Raw genomic sequence first — 20,951 nt, 5'->3', positions numbered from 1 at the left:
AAAGAGAACCACTTGCATGAATATCAAGAGTTCGGATGGAAAACCAGTTCTAAGCAAAGAAGGGAAAGCAGAAAGGTGGAAGGAGTATATAGAGGGTCTATACAAGGGCGATGTACTTGAGGACAATATTATGGAAATGGAAAAGGATGTTGATGAAGATGAAATGGGAGATATGATACTGTGTGAAGAGTTTGACAGAGCACTGAAAGACCTGAGTGGAAACAAGGCCCCGGGAGTAGACAACATTCCATTAGAACTACTGACGGCCTTGGGAGAGCCAGTCCTGACAAAACTCTACCATCTGGTGAGCAAGATGTATGAGACAGGCGAAATACCCTCAGACTTCAAGAAGAATATAATAATCCAAATCCCAAAGAAAGCAGGTGTCGACAGATGTGAAAATTACCTATCAGTTTAATAAGCCACGGCTGCAAAATACTAACACGAATTCTTTACAGACGAATGGATAAACTGGTAGAAGCCGACCTCGGGGAAAATCAGTTTGGATTCCGTAGAAATGTTGGAACACGTGAGGCAATACTGACCTTACGACTTATCTTAGAAGGAAGATTAAGGAAAGGCAAACCTACGTTTCTAGCATTTATAGACTTAGAGAAAGTTTTCGACAATGTTGACTGGAATACTCTCTTTCAAATTCTAAAGGTGGCAGGGGTAAAATACAGGGAGCGAAAGGCTATTTACAATTTGTACAGAAACCAGATGGCAGTTATGAAAGTCGAGGAGCACGAAAGGGAAGCAGTGGTTGGGAAGGGAGTGAGACAGGGTTGTAGCCTCTCCCCGATGTTATTCAATCTGTATACTGAGCAAGCAGTGAAGGAAACAAAAGAAAAATTCGGAGTCTGTATTAAAATCCATGGAGCAGAAATAAAAACGTTGAGGTTCGCCGATGACATTGTAATTCTGTCAGAGACAGCAAAGGACTTGGTATAGTAGCGGAAGGGAATGGACAGGGTCTTGAAAGGAGGATATAATATGTACATCAACAAAAGCAAAACGTGGATAAAGCAATTTAGTCGAATTAAGTCGGTTGATGCTGAGGGAATTAGATTAGGAAATGAGACACTTAAAGTAGTAAAGGAGTTTTGCTATTTGGGAAGCAAAATAACTGATGATGGTCGGAGTAGAGAGGATATAAAATGTAGACTGGCAATGGCAAGGAAAGTGTTTCTGAAGAAGAGAAATGTGTTAACATCGAGTATAGATTTAGGTTTGAGGGAGTCGTTTCTGAAAGTATTTGTATGGAGTGTAGCCATGTATGGAAGTGAAACATGGACGATAAATAGTTTAGACAAGAAGAGAATAGAAGCTTTCGAAATATGGTGCTACAGAAGAATGCTGAAGATTAGATGCGTAGATCACGTAACTGATGAGGAGCTATTGAATAGAATTGGGTAGAAGAGGAGTTTGTGGCACAGCTTGACTAGAAGAAGGGATCGGTTGGTAGGACATGTTCTGAGGCATCAAGGGATCACCCATTTAGTACTGGAGGGCAGCGTGGAGGGTAAAAATCGTAGAGGGAGACCAAGAGATGAGTACACTAAGCAGATTCAGAAAGATGTAGGCTGCAGTATGTACTGGGAGATGAAGAAGCTTGCACAGGATAGAGTAGCATGGAGAGATGCATCAAACCCGTCTCAGGACTGAAGACAATAACCACCTCGCTCGCGGGGTGGAATCTGAGCTTACTATTTGTAGTAGCGTTCCCAGAACCGATCGCGGTCCTCTGGTTTGGAGCCGAGCAGAAGGCTTAAACCAGAGGCTCAGACGATTCTACGGAGATCTGGGGTGCAAATTTGTCGACCTCCGCTATCGGGTGGAGAAATGTAGGGTCCCCCAGAATAGGTCAGGCGTGCACTACACGCCGGAAGCGGCTACAAGGGTAGCGGAGTACGTGTGGAGTGCACATGTGGGTTTTTTAGGTTAGAGAATTCCCTCCCTAGGCCCGACAAGACGCCTCCTGAGACGCGGCAAGGTAGGAGTAGGCAAAATGCAACAGGGAATAACAATATTTATGTGTTAATAGTAAACTGCAGGAGCGTCTACAGAAAGGTCCCAGAACTGCTCTCATTAATAAACGATCACAAGGCCCAGTGACAGAAAGTTGGCTGAAACCAGATGCAAACAGTAATGAAATTCTAAACTCAGATTGGAATGTATACCGCAGAGACAGGCTGGACAGTGAAGGGGGAGGCGTGTTTATAGCGATAAGAAGTGCAATAGTATCTAAGGAAATTGACGGAGATCCGAAATGTGAAATAATTTGGGTGAAGGTCACGGTTAAAGCAGGCTCAGACGTTGTAATTGGATGTCTCTATAGGCCCCCTGGCTCAGCAGCTGTTGTGGCTGAGCACCTGAAGGATAATTTGGAAAATATTTCGAGTAGATTTCCCCACCATGTTATAGTTCTGGGTGGAGATTTTAATTTGCCGGATATAGACTGGGAGACTCAGACGTTCATAACGGGTGGCAGGGACAAAGAATCCAGTGAAATTTTTTAAAGCGCTTTATCTGAAAACTACCTTGAGCAGTTGAACAGAGAACCGACTCGTGGCGATAACATATTAGACCTTCTGGTGACAAACAGACCCGAACTATTTGAAACAGTTAACGAAGAACAGGGAATCAGCGATCATAAAGCGGTCACTGCATCGATGATTTCAGCCGTAAATAGAAATATTAAGAAAGGTGAGAAGATTTTTCTGTTTAGCAAAAGCAGTTACAGAGTACCTGACGGCTCAACACAAAAGTTTTGTCTGAAGTACAGATAGTGTTGAGGATCAGTGGACAAAGTTCAAAACCATCGTACAATATGCGTTAGATGAGTATGTGCCAAGCAAGATCGTAAGAGATGGAAAAGAGCCACCGTGGTACAACAACCGAGTTAGAAAACTGCTGAGGAAGCAAAGGGAACTTCACAGCAAACATAAACATAGCCAAAACCTTGCAGACAAACAAAAATTACTCGAAGCGAAATGTAGAGTGAGGAGGGCTATGCGAGAGGCGTTCAATGAATTCGAAAGTAAAGTTCTATGTACTGACTTGGCAGAAAATCTGAAGAAATTTTGGTGTTATGGATCAAAACAAAATGTCCAGACACTCTGTGACCAAAATGATACTGAAACAGAGGATGACAGACTAAAGGCCGAAATACTAAATGTCTTTTTCCAAAGTTGTTTCACAGAGGAAGATTGCACTATAGTTCCTTCTCTAGATTGTCGCACAGATGACAAAATGGTAGATATCGAAATAGACGACAGAGGGATAGAGAAACAATTAAAATCGCTCAAAAGAGGAAAGGCCTCTGGACCTGATGGGATACCAGTTCAATTTTACACAGAGTACGCGAAGGAACTTGCCCCCCTTCTTCCAGCGGTGTACCGTAGGTCTCTAGAAGAGCGTAGCGTTCCAAAGGATTGGGAAAGGGCCCAGGTAATCCCCGTTTTCAAGAAGGGACGTCGAACAGATGTGCAAACCTATAGACCTCTATCTCTAACGTCTATCAGTTGTAGAATTTTGGAAGACGTATTATGTTCGAGTATAATGACTTTTATGGAGACTAGAAATCTACTCTGTAGGAATCAGCATGGGTTTCGAAAAAGACGGTCATGTGAAACCCAGCTCGCGCTATTCGTCCACGAGACTCAGAGGGCCATAGACACGGGTTCACAGGTAGATGCCGTGTTTCTTGACTTCCGCAAGGCGTTCAATACAGTTCCCCACAGTCGTTTAATCAACAAAGTAAGAGCATATGGACTATCAGACCAATTGTGTGATTGGATTGAAGAGTTCCTAGATAACAGAACGCAGCATGTCATTCTCAATGGAGAGAAGTCTTCCGTAGGAAGAGTGATTTCAGGTGTGCCGCAGGGTAGTGTCGTAGCACCGTTGCTATTCACAATATACATTAATGACCTTGTTGATGACATCGGAAGTTTACTGAGGCTTTTTGCGGATGATGCTGTGGTATATCGAGATGTTGTAACAATGGAAAATTGTACTGAAATGCAGGAGGATCTGCAGCTAATTGACGCCTGGTGCAGGGAATGGCAATTGAGTCTCAATGTAGACAAGTGTAATGTGCTGCGAATACATAGAAAGAAAGATCCCTTATCCTTTAGCTACAATATAGCAGGTCGGCAACTGGAAGCAGTTAATACCATAAATTATCTGGGAGTAGGCATTAGGAGTGATTTAAAATGGAATGATCATATAAAGTTGATCGTTGGTGAAGCAGATGCCAGACAGATTCATTGGAAGAATCCTAAGAAAATGCAATCCGAAAACAAAGGAAGCAGGTTACAGTACGCTTGTTCGCCCACTGCTTGAATACTGCTCGGCAGTGTGGCATCCGTACCAGATAGGGTTGATAGAAGCGATAGAGAAGATCCAACGGAGGGCAGCGCGCTTCGTTATAGGATCATTTAGTAATCGCGAAAGCGTTACGGTGATGGTAGATAAACTCCAGTGGAAGATTCTGCAGGAGAGACGCTCAGTAGCTCGGTACGGGCTTTTGTTGAAGTTTCGAGAACATACCTGCACCGAGGAGTCAAGCAGTATGTTGCTCCCTCCTACGTGTATCTCGCGAAGAGACCATGAGGATAAAATCAGAGAGATTAGAGCCCACACAGAAGCATACAGACAATCCTCCTTTCCCCGAACAATACGAGACTGGAACAGAAGGGAGAACCGATAGAGGTACTCAAGGTACCCTCCGTCACACACCATCAGATGGCTTGCGGAGTATGCGTGTAGATGTAGAACAACAATAACAACAACATAATAATAATAATAATAATAATAATAATAATAATAATGCTAATAATCTCGAGAAATACAGCAGAACATTAGTGGGTGAAACCTCACTGATACGCACACCCAAACACGTTCTCTTACCGGACAAACAATCGCTCTGTTGTCTGTCGTTTTACGGCCACAGCTGCAGAAGGGTGCATTCCGTACCTAAGGATGTCTAGAAGAAATTCTTCGTCCCCTACACTTTTGACCGCCGCCTGGAGGCTGGACTCGCTCTTTGGCCTGCATACCTCTTCAGCTGGGCCCGGCACGGTGAGTCGCTGCCAGCTGGCGGAACCGCTCCACGCCGCTCCTCAACACAGCAGGCGCTGCCGCGCTGACAGCAGGGCCTCCGGGAAATGCCTTCCACTCCTGCGTTCCTCCGCGCTTTATTTAGCAGTCGCCCGTTGGCCGATCTTTACTGCCGAGGTCTCTCGGAAGGACTGTAATGTATCATTTTCGCGCTGCGGTGCCAACTCCAATTCACGGGGCTGCGTGCAAGGTGACATTCTCTATTATTAAGGCCACTATGTCGTAGACAGCTTTGTGCACCAGGCCCATCCTGCTCGGTATGCGAGCTTCTCTTGATTTCGTGACAAACGACCTGATCTCTTATTCATTAATTTTAAACTCGTCTTTGATTCGTGTCAGCAGTGAAATGGGATCTAGACACGTTCTAACACGAACACGCCGGTCTTCCCGAAGCAGTACTTCGATAGTTGGCTTTTCTCGCTGACAATTTGTAAAAAATCTGAATATCTGTAGAGAAAATGCAATGACTTGCGATACTATATGCCAAAACATTTCATTTTCCTTCCTAATGCAGGTTTAGCGAAATTGGCCCGAAAAGTATTAGATTGGTGCGTTTTTCCTTAAGTTCAATAAACACAGCAGATACACATGACTGACACTTTACTCATCAGTATTATACTCTCCTTGACCATTTACAAGTCTTATAACGGTGGGGTAACTTTTCGATTCCGCGGCTGCAGAAACCACGTTGTTTCTGAGGCGAAGAATGCGCTAAGCCAGGTACGGAGCGCATTTTCATACGGAAAGTAAGTTCCCTGAAGGCTGTTCGATAGAGAGAGGAAGAGGTGAAAGTCTGAGGACACAAGATCAAATGGATGCAGAATGACTTTCCTACCCAGCTCCTGTATGACGTTTGACATTCTATCAGAATGCGGGCGAGTGCTATCGTGGAGTAGCATTACTTCACACAGTCTTCTGAGTCGTTGCTATTGGATTGCGCCTGCTAGACGACTCATTTGTCGCCAATAAATGTCATTAGTGATGGTTACACCTTGGAAAAGCAATTTCTAGTACACCACACCGTCGCTGTGCTATTAGATGCACAAAATCATCTCTCGTGGATAAGCGCAGGTCTTTTTATTATTTTCCGTCGTCAGTAAAGACAGCAATGTTCGGTGCTCAAAATGGTTCAAAATGGCTCTCAGCACTATGGGACTTAACATCTGTGGTCATCAGTCCCCTAGAACTTAGAACTACTTAAACCAAACTAACCTAAGGACATCACACACATCCATGCCCGAGGCAGGATTCGAACCTGCGACCGTAGCAGCAGCGCGGTTCCGGACTGAAGCGCTTAGAACCGCTCGACCACAACGGCCGGCTGGTGGGTGCTGTTCACGAGCCAGTTGATGATCAGCAAACAGAGACGCAATTTGGCCACCACCTGATTTTTGTAATTTTGGCTTAGAGCATTCGGCGTCCCTACACCCTATTTTTGAACCTTCCCCATTTTGCATGCAAATGTCGCACGATGGTGGAATGATCACAGCTCACCGTTTTTCTCAGTTCTCGAGTACACTGAAGTGGGCCACTGTGGATTAATGATCTTCTTCAAATCCGAAGGTCTTCCTGAACGTGGAGAGTCACTAATGTCAGAATGATCCTCTTTCAAGCGAGAAAACCATTGTTTGTCGTGCCCTTTCCAAGGGCATTATTCCAATACACGGCGCAAATGTTTCTGGCTTCCTCCACTGCTATCATTCTTCTACTGAACTCTAACAGAAGAGTATGTCGGAAATATTTGTTTTGTAAACAAACTAAAATAAAAACGAACTCGCTTTGTCAGAAATGTTCCAATTTCTCCATTTGCCACTCCTTTTTCTAGCGTTCACAGCTCCTCTATCTCCAATCGACAAAATACGTCATCTCATATGGCAAGCGTGAACTACAAATAAAAAATGACAATAAAAAAATAAATACTTGGCAACCGGAATACCAGCAAAAACACTACGAACCTATGCCTCAACGTAGTACTTATAAGACTGACGCCGAACTGTCCCTTGTTAACAAACAGGAGAAATACACGTAACAGAAAATGAGGGGCACCGCGATTTCATGCCCCAACCCGTCAGTCACACGTCTGCTGGTGGTTACTGAGGTCCTTAGTTTTTCGATTTCTTCAGAGGATGTCTGGTTCAGCCTGTCGGGGAATGTGAACTCACAATACATGCGTCATTATGCACCAGAAAGTCCCCATTAGTATTTCGAGGAGCCGTTGCATAATCTCAAGGTTGGTATACGGCGCGCAATGTCTAGCGTCCGCGCAGTAACACAATTCTTTCACCACACTGTTAATGCTAACCTTTATGTCCAGGAACTGTTTAATCCATACGTGGATCAACTGCCAGAAGATGATTTTCAGCTAGACAGAGCACCGACTTGGCAACATCGTCGCGAATCCATTACGTGTTCGGTGATGAGAGGGCAAGCGGCAGAGGCAGTTTACTTTCCTGACCTCTTCGATCGCCTGACCTCTCCACCGTGATTTTTACCTGTGGGCTAAACTGGAGGGTCGTGTGTACTCAAATACTCCTCACACACAGGAAGAGCTATTTCGCTATTTCTGCTACCCCTCGCACAGAGCTCCTACGTGTGTTTCACCGTTTGATAAACTGAGAACAGCGCTGAATCGAAGCTTCCATCTTCTATGAAGTTCATTAATGAGTCTCAATCCCGCGTCAGTATTGTTGTAAATATTTTCTAAACTAAAATTCCGTCCGAACGCGCCTTGAAAGGCCCAACGGCACCGACCGGCCGCCGTGTCATCCTCATCCCACAGGCGTCACTGGGTGCGGATATGGAAGGGCATCTGGTCAGCACACAGCTCTCCTGGTCGCATGTCAGTTCACGAGACCGGAGACGCTACTTCTCAATCAAGTAGCTCCTCAGTTTGCCTCACAAAGGCTGAGTGCATCACCCGTCCAAGTACTAACCCAGCCCGACAGCGTTTGCGAGTGGTTCTAGGGGCTTCAGTCCGGAACCAGGCTGCTGCTACGGTCGCAGGTTCGAATCCTGCGTCGGGCATTGGTGTATGTGATGTCCTTAGGTTAGTTAGGTTTAAGTAGTTCTAAGTTCTAGGGGACTTCTGACCACAGCAGTTGAGTCCCATAGTGCTCAGAGCCATTTGAACCATTTGAACCTAGAACCTAGAACTACTTACACCCAACTAACCTACGGGCATCACACACATCCATGCCCGAGGCAGGATTCGAACCTGCGACCATAGCGGTCGCGCGGTTCCAGATTGAAGCGCCTAGAACCGCTCGACCACAGCGGCTGGCACAATGTGTGTGTTGTGGTGGTATTCAAGAACATGTACATGAAGCTATAAAAACCAAATGGACCACAACAAAAAGAACCGCCATCTACTGGAATTTATTGTGGAGCAGACAACATGCTGTTAACGGAAACATCTACGTAACGAAATATGTTAGTTATCTTGTGATGGGTATGGTAGCCCAAAACTGGTTATGGCAATAAAATAAAACATTCAAAAAGTATTTGTGACTGGTTGCATCGTTCGCCAACTATAATTAACAGCTGCAGATTTCAGAAGATCCAACAGGGATAAAATGAAATTTACTTTTTGTTAAATGAAGTATGGTACTTCATGTATTTATTTTTAATGCGTGTGTCATAACCAGTATGTAAATACTACAAAGAATTTTCAAAGAGATGCTACTTTATGGCATCAAATTAAAATCCCTTGCCTGTTTTTTCACATATCAGCAACTTCGAAATGGCAATGTTACCTAACTTCGGTGATCTCACTGGAACCGATGTTACCACTGCCGAAAGGCCATTGACAAATATTTTCTGGATAAGTTTTATTTTGACAACTCCGTACATGCCATTCCCCGTCCCTCCTTCGATTTTTATCCAAGAGGGTTCAACTGAAATAATTTGAAGAACGATCATATGAATCACTCATGCGGAAGGCTGAAGTCAGAGGAACTCATTTTAAGAATCCGAGAATCTTTAGCTGACACACGAAGAACGCCCCCTCAAAGTTCCCAGCAGATCCGTTTCGGAGAATTATCCTTCATATGAAAAGTGTGGTGTGTGTTCTGTCGTCCATGTCCGAAAGTACAGACACCATGCATTCATATAATTGATATGCCTAGCTGGACAATTGATCTACCTTCTTCACTGCGGATGCAGAAATACATGTGACCTGTGTGAATTTCAAAGTGGCGAATGGGAGTATAATGGACAGGGACTGCAGGTAGGTGGCGCTCGGCAGAAATGTGGATCGAACGCGAGGCGTGCAGAGATAGTCCGCCTAGTTGGGATAACGCTGTGTCCCGGATGGCGCAGTGGTTAACGCACTTGCCTAGTAAGCAGGAGATCCCGGGTTAGAATCCCAGTACGGTACACAGTTTCACTCGTCGCCGCTGATTCCGTGTAATGTCCCGCTATAGCCGACAGCAGTGATCCCCTTCAATTTAGAATTATCCGTCGGTGTGCTAATTTAACCAGACTCAATTAACGAGAAACGGATATGATGCGCAGAATAGCTATGCAATGTTTCATGAATGTGTTTCATCAATGTGGGCAACAGAGTCTACACGACTGGCGTTGTGCGTTATGGAGTTGAAAGTTCCTAACACGTGTATTCCAAGGAGAGTCGAGGATCAGGATTCTCCTACTTACATCTCGCCCAGCAAAGATGACAGTGACGATCAGAGAAAGTCCAGATTGCGCTGAAGGATGGAGTCAATCGTTATTCCCCAGCATAAGTAGTTTTCAGAGTATGAATACAAAAATAAGATGGGGAAGTGATTCCGTGTCAAGGTAGCTATCAAAATTAGATGTGTAACAACTCAGAAAACCAGCCAGCTCTTTGAGAAGTCTCACTTGCCCAACACTTTGTTTCAGTATCTATAAGTGTTACTGAAATACTTTAACTGTTAAAGGAAAGTGAAGTAGCCCGAGTATATCAACGACGAGGACTTTTGAGACTTACGTAGTTGGCTGATACGCGTATCCGAGTTTTCATTTATCTCTTGTATTTCCTTTACTGCATCGCATTTCAAGTGTGAGTGTGAGTGTGTGTGTGTGTGTGTGTGTGTGTGTGTGTGTGTGTGTGTGTGTGTGTGTGTGTGTGTGTATGCGTTTGATGGCTTAGCAGAGCGGAGACATGGCTTAGCCACAGCCTGGGGGATGTTTCCAGAATGAGATTTTCACTCTACAGCGGAGTGTACGCTGATATGAAAGTTCCTGGTACATGAAAACTGTGTGCCGGACCAAGACTCGAACTCGGGACCTTTACCATTCTGGAAACATCCCCCAGGCTGTGGCTAAGCCATGTCTCCGCAATATCCTTTCTTCCAGGAGTGCTAGTTCTGCAAGGTATGCAGAAGAGCTTCTGTGAAGTTTGGAAGATAGGAGACGAGGCACTGGCAGAATTGAATCTGTGAAGACGGGTCGTGAGTCGTGCTTGGGTAGCTGAGATGGTAGAGCACTTGCCCGCGAAAGGCAAAGTTCCCGAGTTTGAGTCTCGGTCCAGCACACAGTTTTAATTTGCCAGGAAGTTCCTTTAGGTTCCTCTTTAACTGATCCTCATAGCGCTTCAGAAGAGCACCACGTGATCTGTGCTTCCTTCACTATAAAAAAAAAAAATTGTGGAGGAAGACTCGTTTCTCATTTGCTGGAGATCACCAATCCATCAGAGATGGTGGCCAATGACGGTGACTTCTACAGTCTACTATTCGTTTTCGTCTTCTTAAGTACAGTTGTGTTTGGTATGAAGTTATCCCATTTGTTCCCATAAGTGAGTCTGTGCCACACAAAGGACGAAACACTGTTGCAAACAGTTAATGTTCAAGTTGCTGTTGGCGGATATAGACACCTTCCCCGGTACAGTCGTGTTGCCTCCCGATCACTGTCATTTGCCTATCTGTATTCGAAGAACAGGTACACCTGTTCCTGGTTGGTATACCGAGCCGCCGCCTCTCAGCGCTATACTACATGAGACACGTCCGTGACACAGTGAATCGGCAACAGCAATGAGGCGGATGGATGCCCTTAGCACGCAAGTGTGAGCCCGTCGTCGTCATGGACAACATTACTGCTCTCTGGAGTGTGGGTGTGAAACACTTTTACACAGACAGAAAATTGCCAACTGCCTAGTCGTCTTCTGATGTGTGCTAACTACACTACCGTAAAAAAAATAGTACTGCCTTATAGAGGTTTCCAGCTCAGTCAAGATTTACTGTTGCAACAGTGCACACGAAATTATTACTTTTACAGATCAATAGTACAAGAGGTTCTTAGGCACCAGGTCTCGAGCCATGCTAAAACACCCACATTAATACTTGGTATAGTCTGGACAGGCGGGACGTCGAACAGATGCGCAGAACTATAGATGGTTCAAATGGCTCTGAGCACTATGGGACTTAACAGCTGTGATTATCAGTCCCCTAGAACTTAGAACTACTTAAACCTAAGGACATCACACACATCCATGCTCGAGGCAGGATTCGAACCTGCGACCGTAGCAGTCGCACGGTTCCAGAACTATTGACCTATATCTATAACGTCGATCAGTTGTAGAATTTTGGAACACGTATTATGTTCGAGTATAATGACTTTTCTGGAGACTGGAAATCTACTCTGTAGGAATCAGCATGGGTTTCGAAAAAGACGATCGTGTGAAACTCAGCTCGCGCTATTCGTCCACGAGACTCAGAGGGCCATAGACACAGGTTCACAGGTATATGCCGTGTTTCTTGACTTCCGCAAGGCGTTCGATACAGTTCCCCACAGTCGTTTAATCAACAAAGTAAGAGCATATGGACTATCACACCAATTGTGTGATTGGATTGAGGAGTTCCTAGATAACAGGACGCAGCATGTCATTCTCAATGGAGAGAAGTCTTCCGAAGTAAGAGTGATTTCAGGTGTGCCGCAGGGGAGTGTCACAGGACCGTTGCTATTCACAATATACATAAATGTCCTTGTGGATGGCATCGGAAGTTCACTGAGGCTTTTTGCAGATGATGCTGTGGTATATCGAGAGGTCGTAACAATGGAAAATTGTACTGAAATGCAGGAGGATCTGCAGCTAATTGACGCCTGGTGCAGTGAATGGCAATTGAATCTCAATGTAGACAAGTGTAATGTGCTGCGAATACATAGAAAGAAAGATCCCTTATCATTTAGCTACAATATAGTAGGTCAGCAACTGGAAGCAGTTAATTCCATAAATTATCTGGGAGTACGCATTAGGAGTGATTTAAAATGGAATGATCATATAAAGTTAATCGTCGGTAAAGCAGATGCCAGACTGAGATTCATTGGAAGAATCCTAAGGAAATGCAATCCGAAAACAAAGGAAGTAGGTTACAGTACACTTGTTCGCCCACTGCTTGAATATTGCTGACCGGTGTGGCATCCGTACCAGATAGGCTTGATTGAAGAGAGAGAGATCTAACGGAGAGCAGTGCGCTTCGTTACAGGATCATTTAGTAATCGCGAAAGCGTTACGGAGATGATAGATAAACTCCAGTGGAACACTCCGCAGGAGAGACGCTCAGTAGCTCGGTACGAGCTTTTGTTTAAGTTTCGAGAACATATCTTCACCGAGGAGTCAAGCAGTATATTGCTCCCTCCTACGTATATCTCGCGAAGAGACCATGAGGATAAAATCAGAGAGATTAGAGCCCACACAGAAGCATACCGACAATCCTCCTTTCCACGAACAATACGAGACTGGGATATGATATTTCTCGCCTGCTCGACATGTAGATGGAAGAGTCATTGGTTGACGAGCCGCACAAGTCACTTGCCATCCCATCATATCTCACACCTCCTCGATTGGAGACAAGTTCGGAGATCGTGCTCGTCACGGATGCTGCTGCACGACTTGCAGAGCACGTTCAGTTTCACGAACAGTATGTGGACGAGCATTATCTTTCCTACTGCTAGAACGGCAAAATAACTAGTTTAACAACATTCAGCACGTACCGAGCGCTGATTGGCGTCCCCTCCAGAAACACCGAAGAAGAACGAGAGTTGTAGCTTACCACACCCAAGACCATAAGGCCTGGGGAAGGGCCACTGTGTCTTGGACGAATGCACTCTACGAGGCAACGCGCTCACCAGGTCTACGTCGTACGAACAACCAACCATCACTTGCGTGCAGCCAGAAGCTGCTTTCATCGCTGAACACCACATTGCGCCATACAATCTTCTAACAAGGAAACCTCCCCATCGCACCCCCCTCATAGTTATAAGTTGGCACAGCGGATAGGCCTTGAAAAACTGGACACAGATCAATCATGAAAACAGGAAGAAGTTGTGTGGAACTATGGAAAAAATAAACAAAATATACAAACTGAGTAGTCCATGCGCAAGATAGGCAACATCAAGGAGATTGTGAGCTCAGGAGCGCCGTGGTCCCGTGGTTTGCGTGAGTAGCTGCGGAACGGGAGGTCCTAGGTTCAAGTCTTCCCTCGACTGAAAATTTTACTTACTTTATTTTCGCAAATTTATTATCTGTCCGTTCGTTTATTGACGTCTCTGTTCACTTTAATAAGTTTAGTGTCTGTGTTTTGCGACCGCACCGCAAAACCGTGCGATTAGTAGACGGAAGGACGTGCCTCTCCAATGGGAACCGAAAACATTTGATCGCAATGTCATAGGTCAACCGATTCCTCCACAGGAAAACATGTCTGATATATTCTATACGACACTGGTGACAGCATGTGCGTCACACGACAGGAATATGTTGTCGACCCACCTAATTTGTACACTTAGCGAATGGGTAAACAGATTCTTCTACCTTGCCCGATTTAGGTTTTCTTGTGGATGTGATAATCACTCCCAAAAAAGTGATGAAAGCATAAGAGTTTGTCACATAAACTGAAAATAAAAAATTAAACTTTTCACTCGAGGGAAGACTTTAACCTAGGACCTCCCGTTCCGTAGCTGCTCTCGCTAACCACGGGACCACGGCGCTCTTTACCTCCCATTGTCCTTGATGTTGCCTATTGTGGCATAGACTACTCAGTTTGTATGTTTTACTTATTTTTTTCATAGTTCCACACAACTTCTTCCTGTTTTCTCGATTGATCTGTGTTCAGTTTTTCAAGGCCTATCCATTGTGCCAACTTATAACTAAATCTGAGGGGGGTGCGATGGGGAGGTTTCCTTGTAAGTGTTCCTCTGATTGCACCAGTCGCTGCTGTGGTGTGTGAGGAAGACGGGTAAAGATGTGCGTGCCTGTAGTCTCACCGCCAATAACTTCTTCGCAAAACTCCGCATTGATACACCCGGCTTCACTAGCCCCCTTATCTGTGCTGTGGTAGCTGTACGATCTGGCACAGCTGCCGTTACGACACGACGATTCTGGCGGCCGTCTGTGCTGTGCGGACGTCCAGAACGTAGTCTACGTGTGTGAAAATGTTCACGTGACTATTGATACCAGCGTCGTTGCACAACTGACGCAGCACACATCCAGTTTGTGTGGCAATTCTTCGACAGGACGGTTCCGCCACTAGAAATGCCACAATTAGACGCCTTTCAGACTCATCCAGTTGGCTGTAGGAAGGACGAATGCGCCTCTGTGGCATAGTTGCCTGCTTCCCTCACACATTCGCACCACATTGAGCCTTCTGGCTGTGAACATTCCCTGTCGAAGGGCAGCCACAGACAGCGCTCTGGTAGCACCTCCACTATGCTATCTGTTGGCGGACGACGATAAAAGTACGAGGGTCACTCCAAAACAAAAGCACACTTTTTTTTTAAATCCATCTTTTATTCTACATGTCTGCAAGTTTTACATTGTGTAGATACATCCTTTAAGAACAATATTTTCATTTCTCCACATAATTTCCATGTCCCTCAACTGCCTTACGCCATCTTGGAACCAGCGCCTGTATACCCGCACGGTAAAATTCTGGACCAGCCTGTTGGAGCCACTGATTGGCAGCGTGCACAAGGAAGTCATCATCTTCAAACCTTGTTCCACGAACAGAGTCTTCCAGTCTCCCAAAGAGATGATAGTCACGTTAAGCCAGGTCAGGACTGTAAGGCGGGTGTTTCAGTGTTGTCCATCCGAGTTTTGTGATCGCTTCCATAGTTTTTTGACTGACATGTGGCCGTGCATTGTCGTGCATAAGGAAAAGCATCCTGCTTTTGCCGATGTGCTCGAACACGACTCAGTCGAACTTGAAATTTCTTCGATGTCGTCACATATGCATCAGAATTTATGGTGGTTCCACTTGGCATGATGGCCACAAGCAGGAGTCCTTCGGAATGGAAAAACACCGTAGCCGTAACTTTTCCAGCAGAAGGTGTGGTTTTGATTTTTTTTTTTCTTTCGGTGAATTTGCATGATGCCACTCCACTGATTGCCACTTGGTGAAAAATGATGGAGCCATGTTTCATCGCCTGTCACAATTCTTCCAAGAAATTCATCTCCACCATTCTCGTACTGTTCCAAAAGTTCGCTGCATACCGTTTTTCTTGTTTCTTTGTGAGCCACTGTCAACATCCTGGGAACCCAACTGCACCAAACCTTTTTTAACGCCAACACTTTCAGTATTCTGCAAACACTTCCTTCCCCTGTCCCAACGTAGCGTGACAATTCGTTCACTGTGATGCGTCTGTCAGCAGTCACCAATTCGTAAACACACTGCACATTGATCCGAGTGTGTGCAGTACGAGGCTTCCCGCTGCGAGGACAATCCTCAATATTGCCGTGCCCGCTTTCATCACGTAAACTGCTTGCCCACCGACTAAATGTACTGCGATCGACAGCAGCATCTCCATATACCTTTTTCAACCTCTTATGGAAATTTCCCACTGTCTCGTTTTCACAGCACAGGAATTCTATGACCGCACGCTGCTTCTGAGGAGGAGGGAGGAGGAGCAGATTAGTGTTTAACGTCCCGTCGACAACGAGGTCATTAGAGACAGAGCGCAAGCTCGGGTGAGGGAAGGATGGGGAAGGAAATCGGCCGTGCCCTTTCAAAGGAACCATCTCGGCATTTGCCTGAAGCTATTTAGGGAAATCACGGAAAACCTAAATCAGGATGGCCGGAGACGGAATTGAACCGTCGTCCTCCCGAATGCGAGTCCAGTGTGCTAACCACTGCGCCACCTCGCTCGGTTCGTTGCTTCTGATGAACGTCAAGTGTAGCCATCTTGAAGACCTGCTGTGACGGCGCCACTTACGGGAACAGGTTGAACTAAGTTTGAAAACCAGCGGGAAGGATGTATCTACAAACTGTAAAACTTTCACACATGCAAAATGAAAACTATTTTTACCAAAATAGTGTGCATTTCTTTTGGAGTGACCCTCGTATTATCAGTACATCTACTATCTCCCAGTTTGCATATGCCGTCATCGGATCAATTTCGACGTCGTCTATCAAAGCGTAGTTTTTTTTTTCTTCCGGCAGTGTATCACTGAGATCTAAACTGTGTAAGATCTTATCTTCACCTTCAAGTGGATAGACCGCCCCTGGAACGCATTTCCGTTCCGTCCATATGACTTCTTTTTCTCTTTGTTTCAGGGATCGTTTCCTGCAGTTTGTCCCCATTTATCAAAATCATCAAACTCACCATCTCTCTCTCTCTCTCTCTCTCTCTCTCTCTCTCTCTCTGTCTGTGTGTGTGTGTGTGGGGGGGGGGGGGGGGGGGAAGGGAGGGAGGGAGGCAACACACACGACTGGCTACGCGCCTGCTAACAGGCGGTGCGCGGCGGACATTTGTTTCGCGAGGTGGCATCGTTAGCAGGGCAGACAGCGACACGGTGCGACAGGAGAGGAGAGGAGAGGAGAGGAGAGGAGACAACAACAGGACGGCAGCGGCGGTGTCGGGCAGAGCGCCAGGAATAGCCGGCGCGCCGCTATTAGCCACGCAAATAGAATACAAATGCGCGCGCCCAGGCGAGAGCCGGGCAGAGCCGCGGGCTCATTAACGCGCCGGCGGCCGGCAGCGGCAGCGGACGCCTAAATAAACCTGTTGGCGCGCGCGAGCTAGCTAGCAAGCTACTAGCTCTGTACCTCGCCTCCAGCCATTCAGCAGGTGGCCGCAGGCCCCTAGTCTGTTAGGCGCGCACCGACCCCCTGCACACGACTCAAGCACGGGTCCTCTGCAACTCCAACTCTGCGAAATTGACAGCAGCACATTCCGTATAACGGTTCTCGAGTCCACACGTTCACGTCCGCAGCTCGTGGTCTAGTGGCTAGCGTCGCTGCTTCTAGATCATGGGGTCCCGGGTTCGATTCCCGGCCGGGTCGGCCATTTTCTCCGCCCAGGGCCTGGGTGTCTGTGTTGTCCTCATCATTCGTGAAAGTGGCGAGACCATCCTCATCACACACACAGGTGCACTATGTGATCGGAAGTGTCTGGACATCTATTAGCAGACATTGATATGGTGTGTGTCCACCTTTCGCTTATATGAGGGCTGAACTCTGCGGGGGAACGAGGTGTCTGCTTGTCCGTGTAGTAACGGTGGCCCAGTCTTCCTCACGAGCCTGATCCAGGGAAGGCGAGTGGGTCACCGTTCCAATACATCCTAAATGTATTCCACTGAGTTTAAGCCGTGGCTCTGCACAGGCCAGTCCATTCTGGGAATGTTAGTATCCTTGAACCATTGCCTCACAAATGGTGTTTTGTGGCAGGTCGCGTAGTACTTCTGATACTATCATAGCCTCTGTATCGTTCCTCTCCCACACACAGCACATTGCGCTGTCTAACGTGTTCCTATCTTTCCGCATTTAGCGTTTTTTTTCTTGAACTCACTAAGAGGACTGTACCCTAACTACAGAAAGCAGACGCATATCGTAGTAGCACATCTTCCATACTTCTCTGCTGGCACTACAATAATGTATTAGGATACAGACTGGGACGATAGACGGTCGCAGGTTCGAATCCTGCCTCGGGCATGGATGTGTGTGATGTCCTTAGGTTAGTTAGGTTTAAGTAGTTCTAAATTCTAGGGGACTGATGACCACAGATGTTAAGTCCCATAGTGCTCAGAGACATTTTTTGGGACGATAGAGGTAAGTGTAACTATACTGAAAATGAAATTAGGGCGGTGAGATTTATAGCTCCAGGTAAAATTGGTGGTTAGCTGGAACAAGGATGCTCTTTAATGGATTCCAAAAGGCAAGCAAAGACTGAGTATACATTCTATCACTAAATGTATTGGTGAAACAAGAAAACATGTACGAGCAACATGGGTTTCTATAATTGAAGTGAATGGAGAAATGTAGTGGCAACCTACACTCAACAGTGGGTGTCAGGTGGCAGTTGATGAACGTGTCTTGAATAGCCCTAGGTGACTGGTAGCAACGGGTAAAAAGCAAAAATAGGAGCAGTTGTTTTATATTACTGGAGGAGGAGGAGGAGGAGGAGGAGGAGGAGGAGATTAGTGTTTTACGTCCAGTCGACAACTAGGTCATTAGAGGCGGACCACAAGCTCACATTAAGGAAGGCTGGGGGAAGGAAATCGGCAGTGCCCTTTCGAAGGAACTATCCCAGAATTCGTCTGAAGTGCTTTAGGGAAACCAAGGATAATCTAAATCTGGATGGCTAGACGCGGTTTTGTACCGTCGTCGTCTTGAATGCGAGTCCAATGTGTTAACCACTGTGGCACCTCGCTCGGCCATATTACTGAAGATGGGGAGAAAACATGTACGCAATGAAACGGCTGTCTTACAGTACTTGAACTTCAGAAGTTGTGGTCAGTTACTTTGAAGCACACAATTTATCTATCGTCAAAAAACCATTTTATTAATGGTACCGACCTTTAAAAGAACATGTGTGTGCTTACAGAATTAATATGCAAATAATATATCACGGAAGAAATTCTGTATTTATTTATGTATGATGTGTGGATATGTAATGATATATACTAGAATGTAAATTATGTAACGAAAAATATCAATTTAGAAATGTCTTAAAAACTGCATGTATTTAACTAAAAAGTACATGTACATGCGTAACTTTAATTGACGAAGCCTGTTAGATGGAAAACATGGTTAAAGGCTAAAAAATAAACATCTACCCAAAAAGGCAGCCAACATTCTCTAGGCATCCACCCAACCCAAATTCTACCATCGGATTGCCTGAAGGTATCGCGTGACTCATCACTCCAAATCACTCGTTTCCAATCGTCCAGTGTTCAGTGACACTACCTCAAGCGTCCCTTAGCATTGATTATAGAAATCTGTGGTTTATGTGGAGCTCCCAACGCGCAGTCATTGTGCCAGCTGCTCTACCGATGGCACTTTGAAACGCTCCACTAATTCCTTACGCCCGTTTCTTGCGATCTTTTTCAACCATGTTCCGCAATACTGTACGGTTCCTGTCCGTTAGTTCACGAATTCTTCTAGTCTTTGTATAGTTGCGATTCTGTCTTCACGTTTGCTCTTCATGGTAACATTACCAACCGTCGACTTGGCCAGTTTTAGAAGTACTGAAATGTGTCTCATGAACCTGTTACTCACAAGCGAAACTCCCCATCGCACCCCTCTCAGATTTAGAGGTAAAGTGGCCCAGGGGATAGCCCGTCAAAAACTGAACACAGGTCAAGCATGGTAACAGGAAGAAGGTGGACTGGAATGTGAAAAAAAGCAAAACAGAAAAGTGAAAAAGTAAACGGTCGAATTACAAAAGGAGCAATAAAGAGCAGCGTAAAATAGCAACGGCGTCGTGGGTAAGCTGTTATCGTGTTGGACTGCCAAGCGGGCGAACCGTGTTCCGAATTACTTAGTGCCATTTATTTATTTTCCACAACAGTATGACCTGTCCGTCCGGTCACTGAAATGTTTGTTCCCTTTCTCCAGTCTTGGCAGTTGTGATACACTACACTGATTATACACGCATCAAAAGAAGTTTTGCATCATCTCTGTTCCGAGAGTTCCGGAACCTGTACAGGTAACTGGAACAGAGATCAACATGAACATCATTTTCGCCCTTTTTACTGCTCATGAAAACCACACATTGCATGTTGTACCACCATACAGCGAGACCTTCAGAGGTGGTGCTTCATACTGCTGTAAAGACCAGTACCTGTAATACCCTGCAGCACGTCCTCTTGCATTGATGCTTGTCTGTATTCGTCGTGGCATACCATCCACAAGTACATTAAGGCACTGATGGTCCAGTCCCATCCTTCAACGGCGATTTGGCGTAGATCAATCAGAGTGGTGGGTGGGTCACGTCGTCCATAAACAGCCCTTTTCAACCTATTCCAGGCATTTCGAAAGGGTTCATGTCTGGAGAACATGCCGGCCACTTTAGTCGAGCAATGTCGTTATCCTGAAGGAAGTCATTCACAAGACGCACACGACGGAGGCGCGAATTGTCGTCCATGAAGATGAATGCCTCGCCAATATGATGCCGATATGCTTGTACTATCGGTCAGAGGATGGCATTCACGTATCGTACAGCCATTACGGCGCCTTTCATGACCACCAGCGGCGTACGTTCAACCCACGTAATGCCACCCTAAAACATCAGGGAACCTCCACACTGCTGCACTCGCTGGACAGTGTGTCTAAGGCGTTGCCTCGAAACACATCTCCGACGATTGTCTGGTTGAAGGCATATGCGACACTCGTCGGTGAAGAGAACGTGGTACCAATCCTGAGCGATCCATTCGGCATGTTGCTGGACCCATCTGTACCGTTCTGCATGGTGTCATGGTTGCAAAGATGGACCTCGCCATGGCCTTCGGGAGTGAAGTTGCGCATCATGCAGCATATTGCCTACAGTTTGAGTCTTAACACGAAGTCTTGTGGCTGCACGAAAAGCATTATTCAACATGGTGGCATTGTCGTCAGGGTTCCTCCGAGCCATAATCCGTT

General features: G+C 45.8%; 1 protein-coding gene across 1 annotated transcript in view; it reads left to right on the top strand.

The window, feature by feature from the left end:
- The window catches only part of LOC126176309 (proline-, glutamic acid- and leucine-rich protein 1-like), a 68,124-nt gene extending 51,036 nt beyond the window's left edge, over positions 1–17,088 (top strand). The window contains exon 5 of the mRNA XM_049923459.1: positions 16,895–17,088. Coding sequence (XP_049779416.1) covers positions 16,895–17,088 — 194 coding nt within the window. The remainder of the gene's footprint in view (positions 1–16,894) is intronic.
- Positions 17,089–20,951: the final 3,863 nt, after the last annotated feature.

Source organism: Schistocerca cancellata, chromosome 3 (assembly GCF_023864275.1).
Source record: "Schistocerca cancellata isolate TAMUIC-IGC-003103 chromosome 3, iqSchCanc2.1, whole genome shotgun sequence".
In the NCBI taxonomy this organism is placed as follows: domain Eukaryota; kingdom Metazoa; phylum Arthropoda; class Insecta; order Orthoptera; family Acrididae; genus Schistocerca; species Schistocerca cancellata.
This window is presented reverse-complemented; position numbering and strand designations above follow the sequence as displayed.